The sequence below is a fragment of the Magnolia sinica genome, chromosome 18 (genome assembly GCF_029962835.1).
Source record: "Magnolia sinica isolate HGM2019 chromosome 18, MsV1, whole genome shotgun sequence".
NCBI lineage: Eukaryota > Viridiplantae > Streptophyta > Magnoliopsida > Magnoliales > Magnoliaceae > Magnolia > Magnolia sinica.
The window spans coordinates 68,290,013-68,315,482 of record NC_080590.1 but is presented as its reverse complement, the minus strand read 5'-3'; the positions used below and the strand labels follow the sequence as shown (position 1 = coordinate 68,315,482).

The 25,470-nt window shown below is 39.7% G+C and overlaps 1 protein-coding gene across 5 annotated transcripts in view; it reads right to left on the bottom strand.

Annotated features, from left to right (window-relative positions):
* Window positions 1-20,268, bottom strand: part of LOC131232625 (uncharacterized) — a 54,546-nt gene extending 34,278 nt beyond the window's left edge. For 2 of the 5 annotated variants that reach the window (XM_058228992.1, XM_058228991.1), the window contains exons 1-2: window positions 19,830-20,188; window positions 704-965 (exon numbers count right to left, since the gene is read on the bottom strand). In XM_058228992.1, coding sequence (XP_058084975.1) covers window positions 704-965; window positions 19,830-19,997 — 430 coding nt within the window. In that variant the 5' untranslated portion in view covers window positions 19,998-20,188. Of the gene's footprint in view, window positions 1-703; window positions 966-11,163; window positions 11,338-19,829 lie in introns of those variants that run through there. The other 3 variants (XM_058228990.1, XM_058228993.1, XM_058228994.1) reach the window with 3 other exon arrangements.
* Between the last annotated feature and the right edge of the window lie 5,202 nt (window positions 20,269-25,470).

The following is a 25,470-nucleotide window of genomic DNA, read 5'->3' as shown; positions in this document are numbered from 1 at the left end:
CAGTCTTTGCTCTAGTTATGTGGAACATTTGGGATGCACTTTTGCTGTCATCATCTTCCAAATATAGTACCACACAAGGTGAAGTCCTCTTAGACCCCTCGTATGTGCATATGGCGCTACAAGGCACACGACCACACGTAGATAGGCCCTATGGTGAATCTTTTGGCCATCCAGAGCCACACTATCATTTCATGCTTCAAAAAAATACTACCTACATTTATTGGTTACAGTCATGAAGCTGAATAGATTCTATACCATATCACTGGAAGGAACTTCATTGTTTTTTGTTTATTAATATTGTTACCAGTTCAGAACTTCTTTGTCCAATATATGAGACTCCAAATTCTCCCAAATTTCAGCAGAATATTGATTCCAACTAACAAGTTTTGAACATATAAAGGGCGTGAATTGGAAGAAATCGTATGAATAACAATGTTCACATTCTGCTTTTAAAAATAAGCACCACTCTTTCTTCACACAAAATAACAACAACGGTTTATATGAAACCCAAGAAAAGAGCAAAAACGAAAACCAAGGAGCAACAAAATAAAACAAAAATCAAGGAAAGGCCAAAAAGCAAGGAATGGTTCAGATGAAATTAAACTAAGAAATTAAAGGGGGGGAAATGACACTTGCAAATACGAAAAGGTAAAAGGATGCTCTAATTGTTGGAATGGTAAGATACAAGGATGTATGATGTTACCTAGGCACCTGACTTTCACCATGATTCCCTGGCTCTCCAATATGGAGTCGATGTATAAGCCCGAACCAGCGCAAGTGGTGCACAAGACTGCACCTTTAGCATGGCAATCATCACAACGGAGATTGTCCCCTATATCCCTTTCATCCATTGATAACCCAACCGGCTTCTCAATAATTTCCTCTGGAATAGGCTTATCATAACAAAACAGAGACTCAAGATTGCTCTTGCATCTATGTAGATCTCCTACTGAAATTGATTTTATCTGAAACATCAAAAGCCAATACCTTGAGATAGTCCATGTTATGGAAGACATAGGTCAGCTATTATAGAATGAAGAAATCATACTATGATTGAACTCATTGATATTCTCATCCCTACTAGTACTATATATAACGAGAGAAGTCAGGAGCAATAAGTTGCATGCAACTACTTTATCGAATTTTTTTTAGAGATAACAGCATTTTATTCAAAAGGCCTGCCAGGCACGCAAAAGAATACAACTACAACACATCAAAAAAGACAACATTTACAAATTTTTCTTCTTTGCATAGGGAGTCCAACCCACCAAATTCTTCTTATCCTCAATAACCTCTTGAACCAAAGAGTTTCTATTCTGGAAACACCTCCTATTACGATTCTCCTAAATAACCCAAAAGACCCCCAAAATGAGCAATTTCCTCATCTCTTTGCCAGCTTTCCCCACTACCCCTTCATGCCCAGTGTTCAAAATATCAGTATCGCGTTATGTATCACACCCTTGGGATATAGATATGTATCGGTTATCGCACGGGATATATCATTTGTATCGCATAATTTATCACACTTTTTTGGGAAACATGGGGAAACATTGGGAAAATGATTGTATTTTTCAACAAAACTTTAGGGATTGTTAAAAAAGACCTCAATACATACTTTTAAAACATAACATTTCCAAAAAAAAAAAAAAAAGATGCACATAATAAGCTTCCTTTGTATTGGGTCCTAAGCTTTACGATGTTTAACTGAACTAATGCAACTATATTTAAATTGAATGCATGACATTTATAAATGTCTCAAAGACGTATGAAAACACAACCATTTCATTGAAAAGCAAAAGAAGTAAAAATTGAGAAATATACATATCAATGATGTGGATTGGTTGTCGCTTAGACCAACATAGAGTTGCGCGGTGGCTCGTAATCATCGTCTCTACCTCAACGGGGCTGGGAATAGTTGATGTACCACATACCACCAACTGGTTGGTGTACCACACACCACCAACGTATGCGGATTATCTACTAAACTCGATGGTAGCAACTCTCGCTACTGAAGTGATGTCACCACGTTCTCTAGGGCCCACCATGATGTATCTGTTGTATCCACACCGTCCATCCATTTGGAGAGATTATTTTAGGGCATGAGCCAAAGAATGAGGAAGATCCAAATCTCAAGTGGACCCTACCACAGAAAATAGTGGGGACAGTGACGCCGACTGTTGAAATCTTCCTAGGGCCCACCATGATGTTTATTTGAGATCCAACCTGTTTATAAGTTAATACAGACATGGAATGAGGTAAAATACAAATATCAACTTGATCGAAAACTTCTGTGGCTGAAAGAAGTTTTCAATGGTAGGCATTCAATCCCCATTGTTTTCTATTGTGAGGTCCACTTGAGCTTTGGATCTGCCTTATTCTTTGGCTCATGTCCTAAAATGATCTCTCTAGATGGATGGACGGAACAGATACAACACATACATCATGGTGGGGTCCAGAAAATGTGGTGACATACCACCAACCTAGCTAGCGTGGGTATGTGTTGTGCAAAGACGGGAGTGCGGCCTACCCTGCCCGGACTATAATCCGACTGGGCAGAGCTCTGTGGGGGCCACCGTGATGTAAAGGTATTATCCACGCCGCCCATCCCTATTTACAGATCATTTTAGGGTATGAAACCAAAAATGAGGCAAAACCAAGGCTTAAGTGGGCCACAAAGTGGTGATTGAACAGCCACCATTAAAAACTTCTTGAGAGCTGCAGAAGTTTCGGATCAAGCTGATATTTGTGTTTTCACTGCATCCAAGTCTACATGACCTTATGAATAGGTTGGATGGTAAAAAAACATCACAAGGGCCCCTAGAAAGGTTTCAATGGTGGGTGTCATTATCACCGCTACTTCCTTTGGTGTGGTCCACTAGATCTCTGGAACTGCTTCATTTTTTGGATCATGCGGCAAAATGATCTATGAAAGGGGATGAACAGCGTGGATAAAACCCCTACATCATGCTGGACCCCACAGATGCCTGCCCGGACGAAGTATGGTGCGAGCCGAGGTAGGACACAACCCGCTTTCGCGAAGAGGAGCATTAACGCTCCTCGAGCTCAAGTTGTACGAATGGTTCAAAGGAGATTAAAGTTACCTGGGCCCCATAATGATGTGTTTAGTATATCCACACCATTCATCCATTTGGCGAGACCATTTTAGATGTTGTACCCAAAACGGAGTCATATCCAAAGCTCAAGTGTACCACACCATATATAGCAGTGATTCTCGCCGTTAAAACATTCATAGGGCCCACAATAACATTTATTTTCCATCCATTCTGTTCGTAAGGTTACACAAACTTGGATGAAGAGTAAAAACAAATATCATATTGATCCGAAATTTCTGTGACCCCTAAAAGAGTTTAAATGGTAGACGTTCAATCCCCCACTGCTTTTTACAGTGTGGTACACTTAATTTCTGGATATGTCTTATTTTTCGACTCAAGCCTTACCATGAGCTCGTCAAGTGGACAGATGGTTTAGATATAACTCATACCTCATGATGGGACCCACAGAGCTAGGTGACGTCAACACAGGTAGGGGGCGTGTAGCATACAGAACCAGATTGCGTACTGAGTAAACTCTATGGGACCCACCTTGATTTATGTATTTTATCCACTCCCTCCATCCATTGTAATAGATAATTTTAGTTCTTTAGCCCACAAATGAAGCACATCCAAAGTTCAAGTGGACCAAACCATAGGAAGCAGTATTAATTGAACGTCTACCGTTGAAAAATTCTTGGGGTGCACAGAAGTTTTGGATCAATCTAATACTTGTTTTTTCCCTTCATCCATGTCTTTGTGATCTTATGAACAGGTTGGAAAACAAATAAACATCATTGTGGGCCCTAGGAAGGTTTCAACGGTGGAAATCATTATTCCTACTCTTTCCTATGGTATGGTACACTTGAGCTTTGGATATGCTTCAATTTTGGGTTCAACCCCTCAAATGAGCTGGAAAAATGGATGGACGGCATGAATAAGCCACATACATTCAAGGTGGCCCAATAGAGTTTACTTAGTACCAATCGTGGTGCACTACATGCTGCACCAGCCAATCTGCTTCTGTTAAAAAGGCACGCGGAAAGCCTTTCGCACGAAGTTCGTGCGCTGATATGGTAGGTGGGGTCCACCTTGATGTTTGTGAGTAATCCACCCCGTCCATCCATTTTACGATATCATTTTAAGACATGCGTCAAAAAATGAGGTGGATCCAAAAATCAAATGGGCCATACGAGAGGGAAAATTGGGGAAAGAGTTTTTTACCGTTGAAACATCTGTGGGCTCCACCTTGATGTTTATATGCCATCCAACCCGTTTATAAGGTCATTCCCACGGGGATAAGTGAAAGCACGAAACCTTTATGTGTGCAACAATTGTTGGAGCAATACCTGATCGTAGTCCCGAGGGAGGAACCATGTGTGCAACAATTGCTTCATCTGCGGCTACATATGGATTGGTGCTTTCATCTGCCTCATCCGCTCGAGTTGAAGTTGCTCCCACCAAACCGAATCTCCACCCTTCAACTTGTACGGCATCAATTTAACATTCTTCTCCTCAAGAATTTCTATGTAGTCGAAGAAGTGCTCGACTTCCAGCAGCCAATCGAGGAAGTCCTCGATGTGGAGTTGGCCATTAAAACTAGGAAGATCAACTTTCATCCTGAATTCTTGATTTGTCCGATTTATCTGATCAATGCCTCGTCTGAGAGGTTGGGGAATCATGTTGTTGGATCCCATCTTCTCGAGTGCGATTCTGCGATTCACAGTTGGCATCACCCTACGATCAACACGATTAGGAATTTCAGCACCTATTGAGGGTGGATCATCGCCCCAAACACGGAGTTGCCATAGGGGCCTCCGTCATGCGATCGATGGCAGCTTGCAGCCCTTGCATGACTTGCCGATTCTCTTGCTACGCCGCTATTTAAGGAAAATTCCTTAGAGCACTATCCATGGGAATGTCGCCTGACCCGCCATTAGAAGCCATAGATTCGAGGAGAAAGCCTTGCTCTGATACCAACTGACGTAGGGGAGGACGTGATGAGGTCAATCACCGTCTCCCTCGATCGATAGATACCTTGAATCCACAAGGTGCTCTTGAATCCACCAGAAGAAATATAATTTCTAAGAGTTTTAATTGATAGATAGATAATCACAAAAACGTGTTTAACACCTTTAAATAACCCTAAACAAACCCTAAAATCGTAATCAAAAAGTCCTAATCAAATAAGCAAACAATTGCAGAAAATACGCAAATTTCCACCACCCGCTGACCTGTCATATACATACCTTCCTCGCCACCAGCCACACTTCATTGAGTCATTTCATCAAACACTTGGTGAGCAACATCAATATCGAAGTATTCGAGTCACCAAACTGGTTCGATCTGAGTTCGATTCGAGTTGGGTTTGATCCAAGTCGAGTCGAGCTGGGGCCAGCTCGAACTCATTTTCGAGCTCAAAAAATCAGCTCGACTCAGCTCAAACTCAACTTCGAACTGAGTCGAATCGAGCTTTTTCGAGTCGAGTCGAGCGAGTTAACCGAGCTAGCTCGGTTCGTGTACACCCCTTGTGGTCGACAGGTCGAAATTCCGCCAAAAATTCCAGATTGCTTGCTAGCTTATTTCTATTAGTTTAGACAGGTCAAAATACTGTTCGACAGGTCGAAATATTGTTCCAAATTGCTTGCTGGTTGATTTCTGCCAATTTAGATAGGTCAACAAATCTTGTCAACAGGTTAAAATCTAGTTCGACAGGCCGATAGGACGAAAAGTACAAAATTTATGGTTTAAATCTCTAAACACTTTTTGGTTGTTTCAACTTGTCGACGACAAGTCAGCAGGCGGTGGAAATTTGTGTATTCTTCTGAAATTGTTTCCTTATTTGATTAAGACTCTTTGATTACAATTTTAGGGTTTGTTTAGGATAATTTAAAGGTGTTAAACTCGTTTTTATGATTATCTATCTATCAATCTATCAATTAAAACTCTTAAAAAATTTATTTCTTCTCATGGATTCAAGATTTTCTCTTGTGGATTCAAGGTATCTATGATCAACCTCATCACATCCTCCCGTGTCACACTTTTAGCTCTTTTTTTTTTTTTCAAGTCAATCAGTGAAACCTCTGTTTGAGTTGCTTTAAGTCAACAAGCCAATTCGCAAAGCCTAAGTCATCACCAAGTCACAATCATGAGCAAGTTTCCAAGTGATTTGGACTGGATCTCACTGAGTCGAGTTGACTTGGGTGAGTCTGAAGCAAGAGCGGCACTTGGGCAGGAGATATGTGCAACAAAGGATGGAATTTATAAGGGGATACATGTAAATAATTATGGTGGAGGTAGATTAAAGCTATTGGAGACAATAGAACAAAGAATAATGACCTCAAACACCAAAGCATGCAAATGTGGCATAGATATCAATCTAACTATACCTATCTTTTATCAGTTAATTGGACTTGACCTCGATATGGGTTGTAATTTGTAAAGGCAGTTTTTTCATTTCATTTATCTATACATGGGAGTCTTGGGGATTTTATATATATATATATATATGTGTGTGTGTGTGTGTGTGTGTGTGTGTGTGTGAAAAGGTTCTATACGGTCGAGCTCATGGGAACTCCCCATGAGGTCGAGCTGTGTGGGCCCCACCATGATGTATGTCGAACATCAACACCGTACATTTGATGGGTCCCCTTTAAATTATGGGATATCCCAAAAATCAGCCGTATACGGAACTCCATTGGGCTATACCATCTAAAATCATGCGAAGACATGCCTAAAACATATAAAAGCACTTGTTGGGGCCCACCTGAAATTTGGATGCATCTGAAACTTGGTCTGACCCCTCATCCAAGTGGGACACACATAATGGATGGGCTAAATTTCTGAACCACATCTCGGTGGGCCCAAAAAATGATTATGAATATTTTAATAGAGAGTAACCCCTCTCAACTTTTGTATGTGGTGTGGCCCATACAAGTCACGGATTGACTTGATTTTTAAGCCCTAGTCCCACTATGGAATGGTGCATCTGACTGATGGGGTAGATGTTCAACATACATAATGGTGGGGCCCACATAGCTGGACTTCATGGGGAGTTCCCATGAGCTCGACCGTATAGAACCTTTTCCATATATATATAGGCATGTTATGCATGCAGAAGGGTATGACAATGGACACATGCAAAGAACCCCTGGAAGAGATCGAAAGCTTTCATATACAGAAATTTCAGGAGAAAAGCAAAATGCATGCCTATTATGTGACAATTACAATAAAGAAACAAATAACCAGTTGCTTATAAGAAATCGAAGAAAGAAAAAATGCACCACCTAGTTACTCCTAAAAAAATGAATAAGAATTAGGTAGACAACGAGCTTCAAATCTCCTTTTACATAAGAGTACAATATGCAAGATGTTTATAAATATTGGAAGCTTTGAGAACTTAGTTACTTATGAGGTGGCCAAAAAAACTCCAATTAAGTTGTCGAAGACATTTAAAACCATAAAATATAATTTGGTTCAAAGAACATGATGATGTAACTGTTTTTGGCGATGATTGATACTTCTTATATTGCCAAACCATTTTCTTGTTCTACACAAAAATTCCATAAGTTTATTCAACCAATGAATATTTAGAGCTGGTACAGCGATTAAAAAATATGAGTTCATGTGGATTAAATGAAAAAACAAATGCAATACAAATTACAATCAAAATATTGAAAGGAAAAATTGAAACATCACACATTCTCTTCTAACTACACAAAGTAAAAGAAATTAAAAAGAACATGCCCAAGAATCTTTTCAATTGATTTAAAATACCCATGAATCTGTTCATGCAATCTAAGGAAACAAAACTGAAAGAAAAAATAGTAGATTGGTTCTCTTGCGGACCTCGACTTCATATATGGCCAAGTGATGGTGACATTAGAGTAGTTCATCTAGTGAAACCAGCTATGGAGGGCGCATGATGCAAGGAAACAAAAATGCACCCGACAAACAATCCACAACCAGTGTTTTAAATAGCGTGTAGCTTATAGTGTAGCGTTTGGTCCTCTATAACGTGTAGCGTAAGCTACATGACACTTAATATTTTTTTAAATTAAAATAATAGAAATTTATGATAAAATTTAAAAATGCATAATTCCTATGATAATGGGGACATCAAAGGACGTACTCGGGTGTACCAGAAATGGAAACAACCACCCACAATAGCGCAGCTTTCTTTATGGATAGGAGACGAGTTCCAGATAGGGCCCGTCGGGCCATTTTAAAGACCCCACATACATTGGACATGCACCAGGAAGACCCCACTTTGGGATAATGCATGTGGGCTGCTTAGAAGATTATTTTAGTCATACGATTTCTATTTCGTGTCGACCCGACCGTTAGATCTTGTCGATCAAGCCATCGGACCACCAGATCTTTTAGATCTAGCCCCATTGGACTCTGATCTTACTTTCTTTATGTTTTTTGTTATTTTTAGGAGTTATTTGATGGTTGAGATTGATAATAAATGTTTTAGTTTTCTTATTTTGAATAATAGGCCACTTCACTTAAGTGAGTGGCATAGTTATAATTATGCCGAATTTTTATTTTCGAATTTTTAATTATAAAAGTACAGGGGGGTGGAGTTCCAACCCTAGTGGAGAATTTGAGAAGAAAAAAGAAGAGAGAAGCTCTCTTATGTGAAAGAATTTTCCTCCTTATTTTCTAGGATTTTTTTATAAACCCTTCCTTTCAATTAAATTGTGGAAAGGTAGAAGCTTGTTTGTTAGTGGATTCCCTAAGATACATCCTTCCTCTTTCTCTTCTTCGAAATGTATTATTCTTCTTCTTCACTTGTCTTCCTATTTTCCCTTCCATTACAACCTTAAAAACCCTAGATCTTCAATTTCCTATTTTCCCCAATTCCCATGAACTCTAATTTTTCAAATTTTAGATTTTTCCTTTCCTAACCATAATCATAAAACCTACAAATCTGTCCCTTGAGTGTGAAACGTGCCTATGCTAAATTGGAAGTTTTATCCTTCCATCGGGCCTAATTTTAATTTATTTATGTGATTTCTTAGCATGCAGGCATGTGATTTAGGTTAAATCAAATTCTATTTCCTATTGTTTACTCTTAATTAATTAGTGGGTTAGCATTTTTTGTTAATTGAATTACTTTATGAACTCTTTCATAATCTCCACATTACATGCTAGCATTAAATCATGTGTCATGCATCAAATTTGGTATAAGAGACGTAGGTTTAGCATAGGATTTTTGTGTTACATCTAGGTTAGAGTCACATTTAGGGTTAGTAGAGCATACATTGCATATAAGACCATATTGTTGAATGTTTTTTTTTTTTTTTAAGTATCCTATTGCTGAATTTTTATCTAGTGTTTCCACTTATACCATTGCTGAAATTTCAGCATAATAATCTCAGGTCGTCACATTGTTGAATTTTCAATTTGTAATTTTTATATTATGCTCTTGCTGAATTTTCAGTTTGGCAGCAGCACCCTTGGATTACCATCCTGCTGAATTTTCAACATAATATTTGAGGGTAGCGGCTTGTTGAATTTTCATATTAGTGTCCCTAGTGTGTCCAACTTGATTTCTATGTTGGTTTTGTCTTTTTCATAACATTACCCTAGGATTTAGATTTTCCTCTAAGAGTTACCTTGTGTATGGCGACTTGTTCTAGACGTGGCTTTGGCCTATATCCCACTATGAATCTAGACCAGATTGTCGAAACCCTTAACGCTATCAACAACCGTCTGACGGCTATTGAAGCGTACAATAGGACCACAGCAACTCAATTGACCATGCTTAATGCACGTGTCAATCAACTTGAAGTACCCCGACACTAGGGAAGATGTCCAATCACAAGTCGGGGATCAAATTGAGATTGTGCCACTTGCAATTATTAGCCGCGCCTTAAGCCAGATTGTAGAAAGTGATGATTAGTGTAGGAATTCAATTTTTCACACTTATGCCAAGTGTGGTGGCAAAAACTGTAAGGTGATCATTAATAGTGGCAGTTGCATCAATGTGATCTTTGCTAGCACCGTGGGCTACTTAGGTATGCTAGTCGTTCCTCACCCTTAACCCTATCGAGTCTCATGGGTTGACGCATCTTCAATTCTAGTTTCTCAACATTGTCCCATTCCCATCCAGTTTGGTTCCTATACGGACATATTGTGGTGTGATGTTTTGCCTATGGATATAGGCCATACATTTTGGGCAGGCCTTGGTTGTATGACAGGGACGCAACACTATTCGGTCGCTCGAATACGTATTCGTTTCTATATAAAGGCAAAAGGATTGTCTTGAAGCCTCTCTCGCCAAAAGCACCTCGGAAAAAGAGGACATCAAGAAATGTGGTCCTGAATGTGTGACGAAACTCCAGCTTGAGTCTCTTCCTATAGTTAATGCCAAAGAGTCTGAAAGAGAGACTAAAACTGATTTGACGTTGTATGCCCATGTGGCAAGTGAGGTCACACCTTAAGGCTATTATGAAGATGCCATCTAAGGTTACACCCGAGGGTAGTGTAGATTTACCAATTGACGTGAATATGGTATTGGAGGAGTCCAATGTTGTTATTCCAGAGGACATACCGGATGAGCCTACACCCGTGCGGGACATTCACGCATAGACTCTACCAAACCTTCATCACGATCAAATGAGTCCTAGAGAGGAAGTGGATTTGGAAAGACAAGTGGATGAGCCTAGGACCCCTATAGATTGCATACCCATGTTTGTGTTTCATAGGCCTTCAGAGTCTACACATGCATCTACACAACATATGCATGACTTGCATGTGGAGATTAGAAAAAGAATAGACAAGTGGATGAGCCTAGGACCCCTATAGATTGCATACCCATGTCTGTGTTTCATAGGCCTTCAGAGTCTACACATGCATCTACACAACATATGCATGACTTGGATGTGGAGATTAGAAAAAGAATCAAAATAAGTAATGAATCATACAAAATGACTGTTGACTCACACCATAGGTTTAAAGAGTTTGTTATGGGTGATGAATTCATGATTAAAATACGTCCAAAAAGGTTTCCATAGAGAACCATTAAAAAAATAAAAATAAAAAATTACAAGCCCGTAACACTGGACCATATAAAATCTTGAAAAGATTGGGTTCGAATGCTTACTTGATAGATCTTCCACCTAACATGGGTATCAGTTCCACCTTTAATGTGGAAGATCTTATATCGTTTCATGAACATTCCCTTAACCCTCACATGAACTTTGACGATGATGCCCTTGACATGTCCTAAAACCCATGGCCATTACCTGACCCCTCTTCTCAACCTTTACCATCCGTACCATCCATACCTATGAGAAGAGAGGAAATAGATGATATCTTAGATGAAGAAGCGGTTTCCACACGACATGACGGTTACCAGGAGTACCTTTTCAGGTGGAAGGGCATACCAAAATCAGGCAGTACGTGAATCACAAAGGCAGAGCTTCAACGACGAGACCTAGATCTCCTCGAGCATCACTGCAGCTTTATTTCGCCCAGTGTTTTAAATAGCGGTAGCGTGATACGTAGCACTCAACCTTCTATAATGTGTAGCGTAAATACATAGTGTGTAGCGTAAGCTACACGATACTTCTATTTTTTAATTTAAAAATAGAACAAATATAATAAATAGTGGAAAAAAGGAAAAGAAAAATATATAAATGCCTAAAAGATGATTCATTTTATCAATTATAAGCATGTTCAAATGATTTATTAGTTATCATTTATCAAAAGTCAATCCACATATATAAGCCAAATCAAATAATTATCACATCAACAATTTTCTAAGCAGACCACTTTAATTAATAATGTCTAATTGAAACCATAAGTCACAATTATGAAAAGAAATAAAAATCTCATAGGTTAAAAGTATTAAGTACAATACAAGTATTACATTCCTCAACATTAGATACAAAGAAAACATGGAAAAAGTAATAAAAAAATAAAATAGTAAAAAAATACATTGTAACTTACGCTATGTACGCTACACTATTTAGGATGCTACGTAGCACTACAGCCACGCTACGCTACGTAGCGTACGTTATGGGCGCTATTTGAAACACTGATTTCGCCATATGCAAAATCTCCTCAACCGAGGGGAATTGATGGGGACATCAGAGGACCTAACTGGGTGTACCAAAGACAGAGACGACCACCCACATCAGCGCAGCTTTCTTTATAGATAGGAGACGAGCTCCAGATGGCGCCCACCAGGCCACTTTGAAGACCCCGCATGTATTAGACATGTATCAAGAAGACCCCACTTTGGGATGATGCATGTGGGCTGCTTAGGAGATCATCTTAGTCATAGGATTTCTATTTCGTGTTAATCCGACCGTTGGATCTTGTCGATCAAGCCATCGGCCCACCAAATCTTTTTAGATCTGGGCCCCTTAGATTCTAATCTTACTTTCTTTATGTTTTTTGTTAATTTGAGGAGTTATTTGATGGTAGATATTGATAATAAATGTTTTTGTTTCTTATTTTGGATGATATGCCACTTCACTTAAGTGAGTGGCATAGTTGTAATTATGCTAAATTTTTAATTCTGAATTTTTAATTATAAAAGCACAGGTGGGTGGAGTTCCAACCTTAGTGGAGATTTGAGAAGGAAAAAAAAAAAGGAAAGAGAGAGAAGCTCTCTTGTGTGAAGGAATTTTCCTCCTTATTTTATAAGGGTTTTTTAGAAACCCTCACTTCCAATTAAATTGTTGAAGGGTAGAAGCTTGTTTGGTTGGGGATTCCCCAAGGTACATCCTTCATCTTTCTCTTCTTCAAAAGGTATTCTTCTTCTTCTCTTGTCTTCCTCTTTTTCCTTCCATTACAACCTTCTAAACCCTAGATCTTCAATTTTCTATTTTCCCCTACTTCTAAAAAAACCTAATTTCAAATTCCTCAATTCCCATGAACTCTAATTTTCCAAATTTCAAATTTTTCCCTTCCTAACCAAGGTGTCCCGTATCCGTTATGATACGGCCGTATCGGCCGATACGTAACGGTAACAGTTGACACCGTTACGCAATACGGGGTCGAAACGGCCGTTACAGAATTCTGTGACCGTAACGGCCATTACGGGCCATAACGGCCTTAAAAACAATAAAAAAAAAAAAAACAATAAAAAAAAAACCTTACCTTTTTCCTTTCTTTTCTTCTTCTTCTCTTTCTTCTTCTTCTTCTTCATCTTCTTCTTCTTCATCTTCCTTTTCTTGAAGATTTCGGTTACTTATTGTCTTCTTCTTCTTCTTCTTCTTCTCTCTCTCTCTCTCTCTCTCTCTCTCTCTCTCTCTCTCTCTCTCTCTCTCTCTCTCTCTTCCTCTCTTCTTCTCATTATGATGGTGTGGATCCCACCAATATGTGTTAATCTACTCCGTCCATCAGCATCAAGCTGCTGTAGGTACGTGTCACGCTAAGACGAGCACTGACACTCCTCAAGCTTCGAGTTGTACGAACGGTTCGAAGGAGATCAAAGTTACATGGGCTCCACAGTGATGTATTTATTATATCTACACCGTTCATCTATTTTCAGATATCATTTTAGAGCACTACCAAAAAATTGAATTATATCCAAAGACCTTCTGGACCACACCAAAAATAGCAGCGGCCCACCATAACGTTTATTTTCCATCCAATCTAATCAGACCCAAGTGGGCCCCACCATGATGTATATATTTTATCCATGTCGTCCATCCATTTTTCCATGTCATTTTAGGTCAGGATCCAAAAAATTAGTAATATCCAAATCTCAGGTGGACCACACCATAGGAAACAGTGGTTATGGAATGCTCACCATTAAAAATTTCTTAAGGTCCACTGTAATGTTTATTTTCAATCTAACCTATTAATTGGGTCACACTGACGTGGATGAAGGGAAAACACACATGTCAGCTTGACCTAAAACTTTTGTAGCCCCCAATAAATTTTTAATGGTGAACATTTAATTATTATTGTTTCTTATGGTGCAGTCCACCTGAGCTTTGGATGTGCCTCATTTTTGGGCTCATGCCCTAAAATTATTTGCCCTAAAATTATTTGGCAAAATGGATGGACAGTGTGGATATAACACATTCATCACGGGTGGGGCCCAAAAAAACTTTAACACGTGTGCTACACTTCACAATCCGAGTCCCGCCTAATTCGGGCCTTAAAAAATTGTACACGAGACATATATTAACTTAAAATTTAGCAATTAAATTATGGACTACAATTGCTAACTCACAATGTCAAAATCAAATTGTTTGAATAGTTTTAATTGTTAATTTGTGGACATTTATTTTTTAAAATAGGGCCTTTTGATTTTTTTCATGATTCACTATCCAATAAATGTCCACCAATTCATAAGTAGGATAATGGCAATAAATTGCATGAATTTGAGGCTAATTTGGAGCATAGATTGGTCCTCCAAGTTAGCCCCAAATTGGCAACGCCATCTACCTAAATTTAATTGCGTTTTTTTAAAGAACTATTGGGAGAAATGATATCAAGTTGTTAAGTATATAAATTAGATATTTAGAAAATTAAATATATGAATTTTGTAGTCAAATTCAGGTTACCTGGTTCACAAATTAATCAGACAGTCTGATACAACTTCTCACCAAAGAGTGGACCGTTACACCACCATAAACATGTTCCAATTTATAAACAAATACATATTTGGAATGCTTAGAATATTCCGGATTTAATCCATATTTTTTCATATTTTTTTGGCAAAAAAAAAAAAATTTACGCCGTTACAGGCCGTTACGCCCCCGTATCCGTATCGGTTTCGGAGGGCACCGTTACGCCAACCGATACCGATACGGGACACCTTGTTCCTAACCCTAATCATAAAACCTACAAATTGAAAGTTTTATCCTTCCATCGGGCCTAGTTTTAATTGGTTTATGTGATTTCTTAGCATATGGGCATGTGATTTTGGTTAAATCAGATTTTATTTCCTATTGTTTACTCTTAATTACTTGGTGGGTTAGCATCTTTTGTTAATTGAATTACTTTATGGACTCTTTCATAATCTCCACGCTGTATGCTAGCATTAAATCATGTGTCCTGCATCATATGAGTTTTTTACTGCAAATTTTGATCGTCAACCACATATTTCCATGCAAAATCCGTCTCTTTGCCTTCAGACATTTCTAAGCGTGGCCTCTTTTTTTATTTATTGAAACATCACAAATTCACAATGCGGACCACAATTTGGATGGTCCGGATTGATCTAAGTGCTATATCCATGATATGGACCACAATTTGGATGCTCCGGATTGATCTAATGAAGTGTCACGTGTGACAAGGACGAGTCAACACAATTTTACAATAGGTGTTGAACAAGCATAAAAGAAAAACTTTTTTAAAAAAAAATGAGATTACAAGTAGCATACGCTACTTGCGCTACATGCTACGCTACACAACATGTAGCGTACACTACATGCTTTGTAGCTTACGCTACATGCCCCGTACCTTACGCTACCAAGAAGCTAAGCTACGCTACGCTATGAGCACTACTAAAAACATTGTCCCCAACATCCAATTAGCACGCATTTGCTTGTTAAATGCTACCCATCAACCTTTTTATTTTACAATGCATTTGGTTTCGGCAAATATTATGAAATTTCAAGATATTTCATCATTAATCAATCCAATTTGGTGCAAAATATCATGAATTCATGATATCTTGTGCAACAAAACTCACCCTTAACCATCCAATCCCAAGCTAGGGTCCCATAGTCCATCCAATAGGTAAGGATTTCAACACCGACATACCATCCATTAATAGTGGGCCCCACCAAATGAATGGTTCCGATTAACAATGATGGGTGTATACGATATGGAATGACACGTTCAAATTCCTCAAAATTGTAGTTTGTAGTATTTCTATCTTGTGCCAAAAACCAAGAGCTTACCATCTATCATCATAGATTTTGGTATGATACATTAAAATGAATAGAGAATGGGACACAAGATATACCAGGTTCATCACATCATGATTGCATTCACCGGGAAACACGTGTAAATCATTCAACTAGCAAAATGAGGAAAATACAAAATATAAGAGAAGAATACTCACATTCAATGATCATTGATCAAACGATAAACATCTCTCACCTCTTCTCATCATGCACCAATAGAACCTTTGGAAAAACCATCCCACCTCTTCTCTCCACCTTGACAATACATTAAAATAAACCCTTGGAGAAAACTCTACCCTTGAGCAAAGTATTCAATAATGGTGATGGTGGTCATAATGGCCGTCGATGTTACTATTATAATATGGACCATAATGACCAATACGGCCTCTTTTTTCTTTGAACAAAAAATCTATTTTGGCTCCACAATTGACCGTTACGGGCCATTTTTTCTGTAACGTCTGTTACCGTCGTTACAACCTTGTAACATGTAATGGTTCCCAACATTACAGCCATTATGTAATTGTTTTTAATGCCTTGTTCTTGAGAGAAACCCTCTCCTTCTCCTCTCTACCTTACTAGAAAAATGAAAAATACCTTTTAGGCTCCAATAAGAAAATACCATCTCTTTACCTTTTATAACATGCCAAGGTATCAATGAAAATGTCATTTTGCTCCTAAAATCCCTCACCTAACAAAAAAAAAAAAATGACCATTTTGCCAAGCAAAATGCCCCGCATTTAAAGTCAAGGTGATGGTCTATTAGCACCGATGATCTCCACCTTAATGGCACATCACCAATTTACCTTCCTACAAATAAATCCCTCCAAACACATGGCAACACCGCTAACCTTCTCTCTATTAGAAGAAACATTAGATCTTTTCCTTTCCACAACTCACCCACTACAAGTGAACTGCCTTTCCATGACTATAACGCCATAGGCAAAACATCAAACACCTTGTCCATGACTAGCCCCCCCAAAAGAAAACAAACTTTCTATGACTACACCATCATAAGAAAAACATTGAACACCTTGCTGATCTTCTCCTTTCCACGACTAACCAATTGTAAGAAAATTGTTTTGTGACTACACCGTCATAGGCAAAACATCAAACACATTGTCAATCTTCTCCTTTCCATGACCATATCATCAAAGGCAAAAACATTGAACACCTTGTTAAAACCTAAAAACTCTAAGAGGAGATAAATCTCTTCTTTAGAAGAGATCAAGAGCTTAATAAATCCACCAAGCTCTTATATCTTAAAATCTCTATTTCCCACCATCCCAACTCCTCCTCAAATCTACAATTAACATCTCGGCCTTGTTCTTTCAAATTGGAAACAAACAAGATTAAAACCATATAACCCCACAATGAAGCTCTTATACCACTTACTGCAGTAAACAATGTCGTTCAAAACCAGTCGACGATTCAAGCAAACCCACAAACACCTTGTAGGCACAACCCACAATTGTCAACTTTGCCAAGAATCGTGTGTAACAAAATGAAGAAAAATAAATTGGGAAAAATGCACCAACACATAACAACCACAATCCACAAGACACAACTTTCTTGGTTCACCACAACGGGCATCCATGGACAAAATGACAAGCAAGTGAATTCACTATCAAGGAGAGAAAATTATAACTTGGTGCAGAGAAATGAACACTCACCAATCCGTAGAAATACACGCTGAATCAGCACCCTTTACACCTCCAAATGATTTGAAGGAAAGAGAATAGATATCCTCGAACTCGTAAAATCTCATCCCAAAGGAAAACCCACTTTATTTCTCTACGCCTCTTTTTCTCACATGCTCTCTTGACAAAAACCATCAAATTTGTATTTTTTATTACCCTTTTAACACAAATATAACCCGCCCAAATGCAACAACTTATGAGTAAATTGTCCGAAATACATCCAAAGTTGCACACATACATAGACATCTACTACATGACAATCCTACAAGTTATAAACTACTAAAGGACAAATACACACATGCGTTTGATATCACACACCAACAATCTTGACATTAATAGCAAAATTACCTCCATCCATTGCCAAAACCTAAAGCCTAGAGAAAATAGGCTCCACTCCAACTTCACGCTTGAACTATTTTCACAAGCACGTGCACCACATTCTCCTTGGTTCTGACTTCGGACCTTTGTTGATCAAATATGTCCATCTTTGATAACTTGGAGAATATAGTGTTGCACACAATATACTTGGCCCTCTTATGATCAACCAAGATCTTCACCAAATAAATGGCGCTCATGTTATCACAAAATAAGTCCATAAGTTTACCTTTAAAACTTATTTACCCCATAAGGCCTTGAAGCCAAACCTCTACCTTATAAGCTTTCATTATCGTCTTGTACTTAGCATGTAATTGACAATGCCACTGTCCATTGAAGCTTCGACATATTCCATAAAATAAGTACAACTGTATGAGTTATGTCCAACCTAGCACACACCATAGCATATATCAAACTTCGAAAAACACTTGCATAAGGTACCGGAACCATATATTCCTTTTCTTCTTCTATATTCAAACTTTGTTCAAAAGATAACATATAATGAGTTGCCAATGCGGTCTTCACAGGCATTATCTTACTGATGTGAAACTTGTCAAACCTTCTCAATGAATCCCTTTTGAGAAAGTGACATAGTTCCACTTTTTCTATCCATTCTAAGGATTTGATGTGTTGATCAAAGATCCTTCATCTTGAATCTTTCACTTAAGTGAGCCTTCAATTCATTTATCTTCCCTTAATCTTTACATACTAAAAATATGTCATCACATATAAAACCAAAATAAGAAAAGTGTCATCACCGAAAAGCTGCAAATATAAGTAATGGTCATAATCACTCCTATGCCCAAGAGTCAACATGAAAGAGAAACTTCTTATACCATTGCCTATTTGCTTGCTTGAGATCATTTAAAGATTTCTTCAACTTTCACACAAAGTCCTTGCCCACATGTAGACTTCCACTTCAAGATTCTAACGTAAACATCATTTTACATCCATTTTCCCAATTTCCAAGTCAAACAAAACTACAAGTGAAAGAAAAAGCCGAATAGAGAAAAGTTTTAACACCAGTGCATTATTTTCCCTAAAATTAATTACCTTATTTTGTACAAAGGCTTTGGTAACTAGCCACGAGGGTTTATTCTCATGTATTAGAAATGTGGAGAGAAGAGACGAGATGGTTTTCCCAAAGGTTCTCTTGGTGCGTGATAAAAAGAGATGAATGATGTTTATAGTTTGTTCATTGTATGTGACCATGCTTCTCCTGTATCTTGTATTCTCCTTATTTTGCTAGTGGAATTATTTGTCGATACTCCATGTAATCACAATGTGATGAACCACATATCTTGTCTCTCATTCTCCACTCATTTCCATGTATACCCAAAAACTATCTCCATGTTTATTTCAGTCGTCTCACACGATCACCTACACACAAGGTCGAAGCGCTTCCCCATGTCAGAGCTCAGTCCGCTTCCCGGATGGCTGATGGTGAGCTCCCGGCTTCTAGCGTAATGTGGAAGTGCAGCAAACTACAATTTTGAGGAATTCCACCGGATAGGTAGTGAAATTCCACTATGGCGTGAGTGTGTGGGGTTATGTGTGCGTGTGTGTAAAAATTAAAAATTAAAAATTAAAAAAAATAAAATAAAATAAAAACTACAATTTTGAGGAATTCCACCGGATCACTTGCCTTCCTGGCGCATTTAGGAAAAAAGAAAAAGAAAAGCAACTCACCTAAAATTTGTCCTACCCATGAAACCTCATTACCCAAAATCCAAAAGCTCCAGCAAATTAATAAGAAGAAAGGATTTCGATCGGACCCAAAAAATTTAGAAGAAGAGAAAAACGAAAAAGAAAAGACTGACCTGGTTGGAAGTAGAGCGAGGAAGGGAACCGTTGTTGGAGAAGGAATGGATTTTGGTGTTGGGTTCTCTTCCTTTGAGATTTAAACGAGGAATATTCTTACTAACAGATGATGTAATTGACGGAAAAGGGGCAGTAGAAATTGAACCGATTTTCAACGCAATCTCCATTTCAGAGCGAGAGAGAGATTGCGGGGTGTATATCTCAACCTCTTTGAATTTTTGTATGGCGTAAGAAGAAGAAGAAGGTGTTGCCTAATACGGCTTTTTGAGAGCTTTGAATCCATCGCCCATGCCCGCTCACCCTCGCTTTCATCGTTAGAGACGGAGGCAGAGAGTTCATTTGCTGCGACGCAGAATTCATAGTGTGTCGCCCCCATTTGTGGCCCACATAATGAAATGATCCGACGATCTCAACCGTCCACATTCTAGTTACTACGGTATTTTGCTATTTTTCAAAATCACTATTGATGATCCTTGCTGCTGTTCTGTTTTCGGCGGGTTGGGTGCGGGCGTGCCAAAGTTGAATTTGTGGCTCAATCGAAACCGAACAGCCCTGACCCAAGCGCACATAGAGTCAGGTACATACCATATAAACTAGATACGATGAGATCGGCACTCTTCAGCCACTCACTCAGTTAAATAGGGTCAGGCACTATTGAAATGATAGGGTTTGTCGCCTGATGATGGGATTGTTGGTGTATGTGCACCAGACATGCCATAATTGGACAGCTTAATTCAAACCGAATAACTATGACCCCAAGCGTCAAGGTAGGCGGACATGTAAAGTATGACCAAGATATGATGAGATCGGTCATCTCTTCAGCCACTCGTTCGTTGCGTAAACAAGATTTAAAGGGTGGGTTTCATCCTCTAATGATGGGTTACACTTTTACCTTCCTAATGAAATATTTTTTCAATATAGATATAGAAATTTCAAAATCACCCACCTTTGATCTCCCATTCCTTCTTCCGTCAATGCATGTTAGAGCTCCAAAGGTACAATTTCAACGGTTGGGATCAATTTTGAAGGGTGGGATTGGGTGGTAGGAAGGTGGGCTACACTAGCTCTTCTCATGGTGAGCCATGGACGTTGGGTGGTTCTCTTGGGGTTGGAGAGATAGAAATGAGATAGAGAAAAATCATGAAGGAAAAGGGATGGATGGATGGTTGTTGTAAGGGAGGGGATGGGAAGGCATGGTTTGGTTTGAATTTTTTGTAAAAGAGAGATGGGTAGGGGAAAGAGAGAGTTGACTTGTGAAAAAATAGTGATGGGTGCTTGTACTTAGGGTATGGGTTGTACTTGACTTGGGTGGTTGATTGATTGATGGGACACATTGTAGAGATTTTCTCGAAATTCGCAACGCGCGGCGTTTCTTTCGAAATGAACGTGGGCACACATCTTCTAGCCTAGGTATCGGTTCGGTACGCGAGTCTCGGTGTTGGAACCGCGGCGATGACGCGATCGCTAGGGTACAAGTTTCGAGTCGAGTCGACTCTAATATGCAGGACTCGACTTAGGATCGCGTGCAAACATCGGATACAAGTCGAGGGTCGTCAGAATTTGACCAGGAGGACCGCGAAAGCCTACGGAACGGTACAGGTTAGGATACGAGTCTCACACGTAATAATGAACGAGTGGCGTACACACAATCATATACACATGATGGGTCTCACACATCACAATTGACCCTCGCACATACAAGGGGGGCTTCACACAATCGCAATGGGTCTCATATAATCACAATGAGCCTCGCACAATCACAATGGGCCTCATATAATCACATTGCACCTCATATAATCGTAATGAGCCTTATATAATCATAATGGGCCTCATACAATCACACAATAGGCTCCATACAATCACGATGGACCTCACATAGTCACATTGGGCCTCATACAATCACAATGTTATACTAACACATATTTAGTGCGTATACCAATCATAGTCGTAATTGATAATCGGCCTATATATATGGCGAGGTTCATAGAAGGACAGCAGATCTAATCCATAACATAAGGATCGGTCCTCAATAGTGGATATACTAAACCTGATACCACCGATTTTTCTGCCTACGGTGACGATGAACTCTCATCATATCAAGGATGGGCCTAGATGGCTTACTCATATCAAGAGTGGGCCTAAGAACAAGGAGTGGGCTTCCTTGCCCGTTCCATCACGTAGCAATCTGGGCTTCCTAAGGGCCCAATAAGCATAAGGTGGGCCACATTCCCTATGGAAGGCTCGGTTTGAACACAAGATGGGTTCCAAGGCTTGGGTGGTCCTACAGGGTATGATGGAAAGCATCATTATCAAATGGGGGCCCAATGGATTGGGATAGCCTAATTACGGGAAAGATAGGTAATATAATCATCAATGAGGGGGGGGATGAGAATGGGCCTAACAACGGGCCCTAGGGAGAGTTACAATGTGGACATCTAACCATCATTGCTCATACAACGTGGACATTAAACCATCATTGCTCCCAAAGCTTGGCCCATTTAATATCAACTAGGAACATGGATAGGCATTATAAACATCATTACATACATCCTGGTGGAATCACACATCAAAACGGGCCTCATATACATCACCTTGGGCCTCACACAAGGGTTTTATCTACATCGCATTGGGCCTCACTCATGGGCCTCATAAAGATTACATTGGGCCTCATACTTGGGCCTTAAATACATCACAATGGGCTGCATCACATGTGCCTAATATACTTCATAATGGGATGCATCACATGTGCCTAATATATATCACAAAGGGCCGCATCACATGGGCCTAATACACATCATAATGAGCTGCATCACATGGGCATAATACACATCATAATGGGACAATCACAATGGGCCACATACAATCATAATGGGTCTCATACAATCACAATGGGTCTCATTACATAGGCCTCACATACATCACACTGGGCCTCACATATTACAATGGGCCGCATCACACGGGACTCATATACATCAAGTGGGTCCACCGCCCTAGCTAGACTATCTACACCATTCCTCTATTTTTAGAAATCATTATAAAGCGTTACCCCAAAAAAATGAATTATATCGAAAGATCATCTGGACCACACCACAAATAGCAGTGGAAATAATGATTTTAATTGTTAACAATTCGCAGGGCCCACCTTAATGTTTATTTTCCATCTAGTCTGTTCATAAGGTCACAAAGGCCTGAATTAAGGGAAAAACAAATTACATATTAATCCAGAACTTCTGTGACCCCAAAACAGTTTCATGGTGGATGTTCAATCCTTCACTGATTTTTGCAGTGTGGTCCACCTAATAGGCAAATCTGCCTTAACTTTCAGTCTACAGCCTTAAGACGAGCTTGAAAGTGGATGGATGGTTTGGATTAACACTTACCGTATGATCAGACCCTCAGAACTTACTAACGTCCATGCAAATGGACGGTTGGATATAACACATACATCATGCGGGACCCATAGAACTTGCTGACGTCAATTACAGCAACTGTATTGCTACATGGAAGGAGCACCAGCCAATCTGCCTCCGTCCACTGTCCACAGATGGACGGTTAGAATTAAATACATATATCAGGGTGGGTCCACGTCAACGTGACCCACTAGGGTTTTGAATCAAGCTGGTATTTGTGGTTTCCTTCATCCAGGCCCGTCCAGGACGGACAACCAGGATCAAACGCACACACATATCAAGGTGGATCCCCAACAAGTGCTTTTATATGTCTTCACATGATTGAGATGGTGTGGGCCACCTGAGTTCCGTGTACAACTAATTTTTGGGGATATCCCATTCCAAAAGGGGACCCTGCACGGTGGAGATGTTCAACATACATCAATGTGGGACCAGTGGTGGGGCCCACGGTCCTTGCATTCAACCAAGCAGCTCGACGCTGCTTGCTGCAGAATGCTGGCAGCAACAACGTCTGCTGTTATTATTTATTATTTATTATTATTATTATTATTTTATTTTCTTACGATTTTCATAGGTGGGACCCACATCAAGAGGATCTACTCTGCTGGTTGGGTTCCCGGACTCGGGACAGTTCCAATGAGTCTAATATTGGATATGTTTTGATGCACAGAAACATCACAGTGGGCCCTAACAATTTTAACAGTGAAAATCACTATTTTCTATGATGTGACCCGCCAGAGATTCGGATTGGCTTCATTTTTCGGCTCAACGATTAAAATGAGTTGGGAAATTGAATGGACGATGTGGATTTAATACATACATCATGGGGGTCCCAAGTCCAAGGATTGGACGGCGTGGACAGAAACATACATCAAGGTGGTCCCACCATTCCAGTCCTGCTGGACAGTGCGGATAGACATATACAATAAGGCAGGCCCCACCATCCACTGGACGGTCGTGGATAAAACACCTACTTCATGTGGGGTCCACATGAGTGTGGCCCACTAGATGTTTTGGAATAAGCTGATATTTATGTTTACCTGTGCTAGGCTTGCTGGACGGTTTGGACAGCAGACGTCCAGCGGTCCCTGGCCCATTTAGGCACTGGATTTGGACGGTGTGGATGTGCCGCACATATATATGCATGACAGGGTAGGGTCCACATCAGTGGGCCACCCCAAAACAAGCTGAGGTTTGTACTTTCCCTTCATCCAGGCCAGTTAAAAATAAGGTGGGCCGCTGCTGTTGGATAGTGGGTGGCCCACAGTTAAACAGCGTGGATGCATACATTTCAGTGGGGTTCACCACATATGTGGGAGAGAGAGAGAGAGAGAGAGAGAGAGAGAGAGAGAGAGAGAGATGGCAGAAAAGGGAGGAGCTCCGCCACTATGAGCTCCCCCTTAATCATACAACACAGACAACAAATGGGTCCCACCACAAGTGGGCCCTCAAATAAAATCAACGGTAAAAATTTTAGGATTACCCACCTATATCACTCCTTATTCGTCCCTTGGCCTCCTAGCCTTCTATGCTCAATTTTTAATGGAGGATGATGAAGATTGAAGGGTTGAGATGTGAGATGTTAGGGTAGGGAGTGGGCCACACCTGATTCTTCTCATGGAAAGCTTGAACATCGGCTCTCTCTTAGTGCTTGGGAGAATGGGTGGAGAATGAGAGAGAGAGGGGATGTAAGGAGAGAGGGATGGGTGAGTGATGGATGTGAGTGAGGAGTGTACTTGACTAGAGAGGTATAGTTGTATTGACTTTTGAGTGAGAGAGTTGGGTGTTGTACTTGATAGATTGATTAATTTGAGTGGTTATAGCTGATTTTAATGCTAGGTGATGGATCCGTTTTCCTACCACACGTGTGACACGTGGCAGGAAATACTAACACTATGCAACACCCAGTCACATCACATGCGGAGAAAGGTGGGCCCACTTGTATTCAAACGAGCGTTTTGGCGGTTCAAACTCCCGAGCTTTGCTTTGGGTTTCTTCAACACTAATCTTCTCACCTGTTCTCTCGTTAAAAAGAAGTTCCAATTCTTACTCAATTCAACATCTCATTTTCCTCCGATTCTAGTAATAAAGAGTACACCAGATTTGTATTACTGTAATACCAAAATCAGAAACAGATGGGTCAAATTGTCAACCATGGTGGGGGTAATGGGTGGCATTTCCCCACTTTGAGAGAACATTTGTTTTTTTTTTTTTTCAAAAGAAGTTAAAA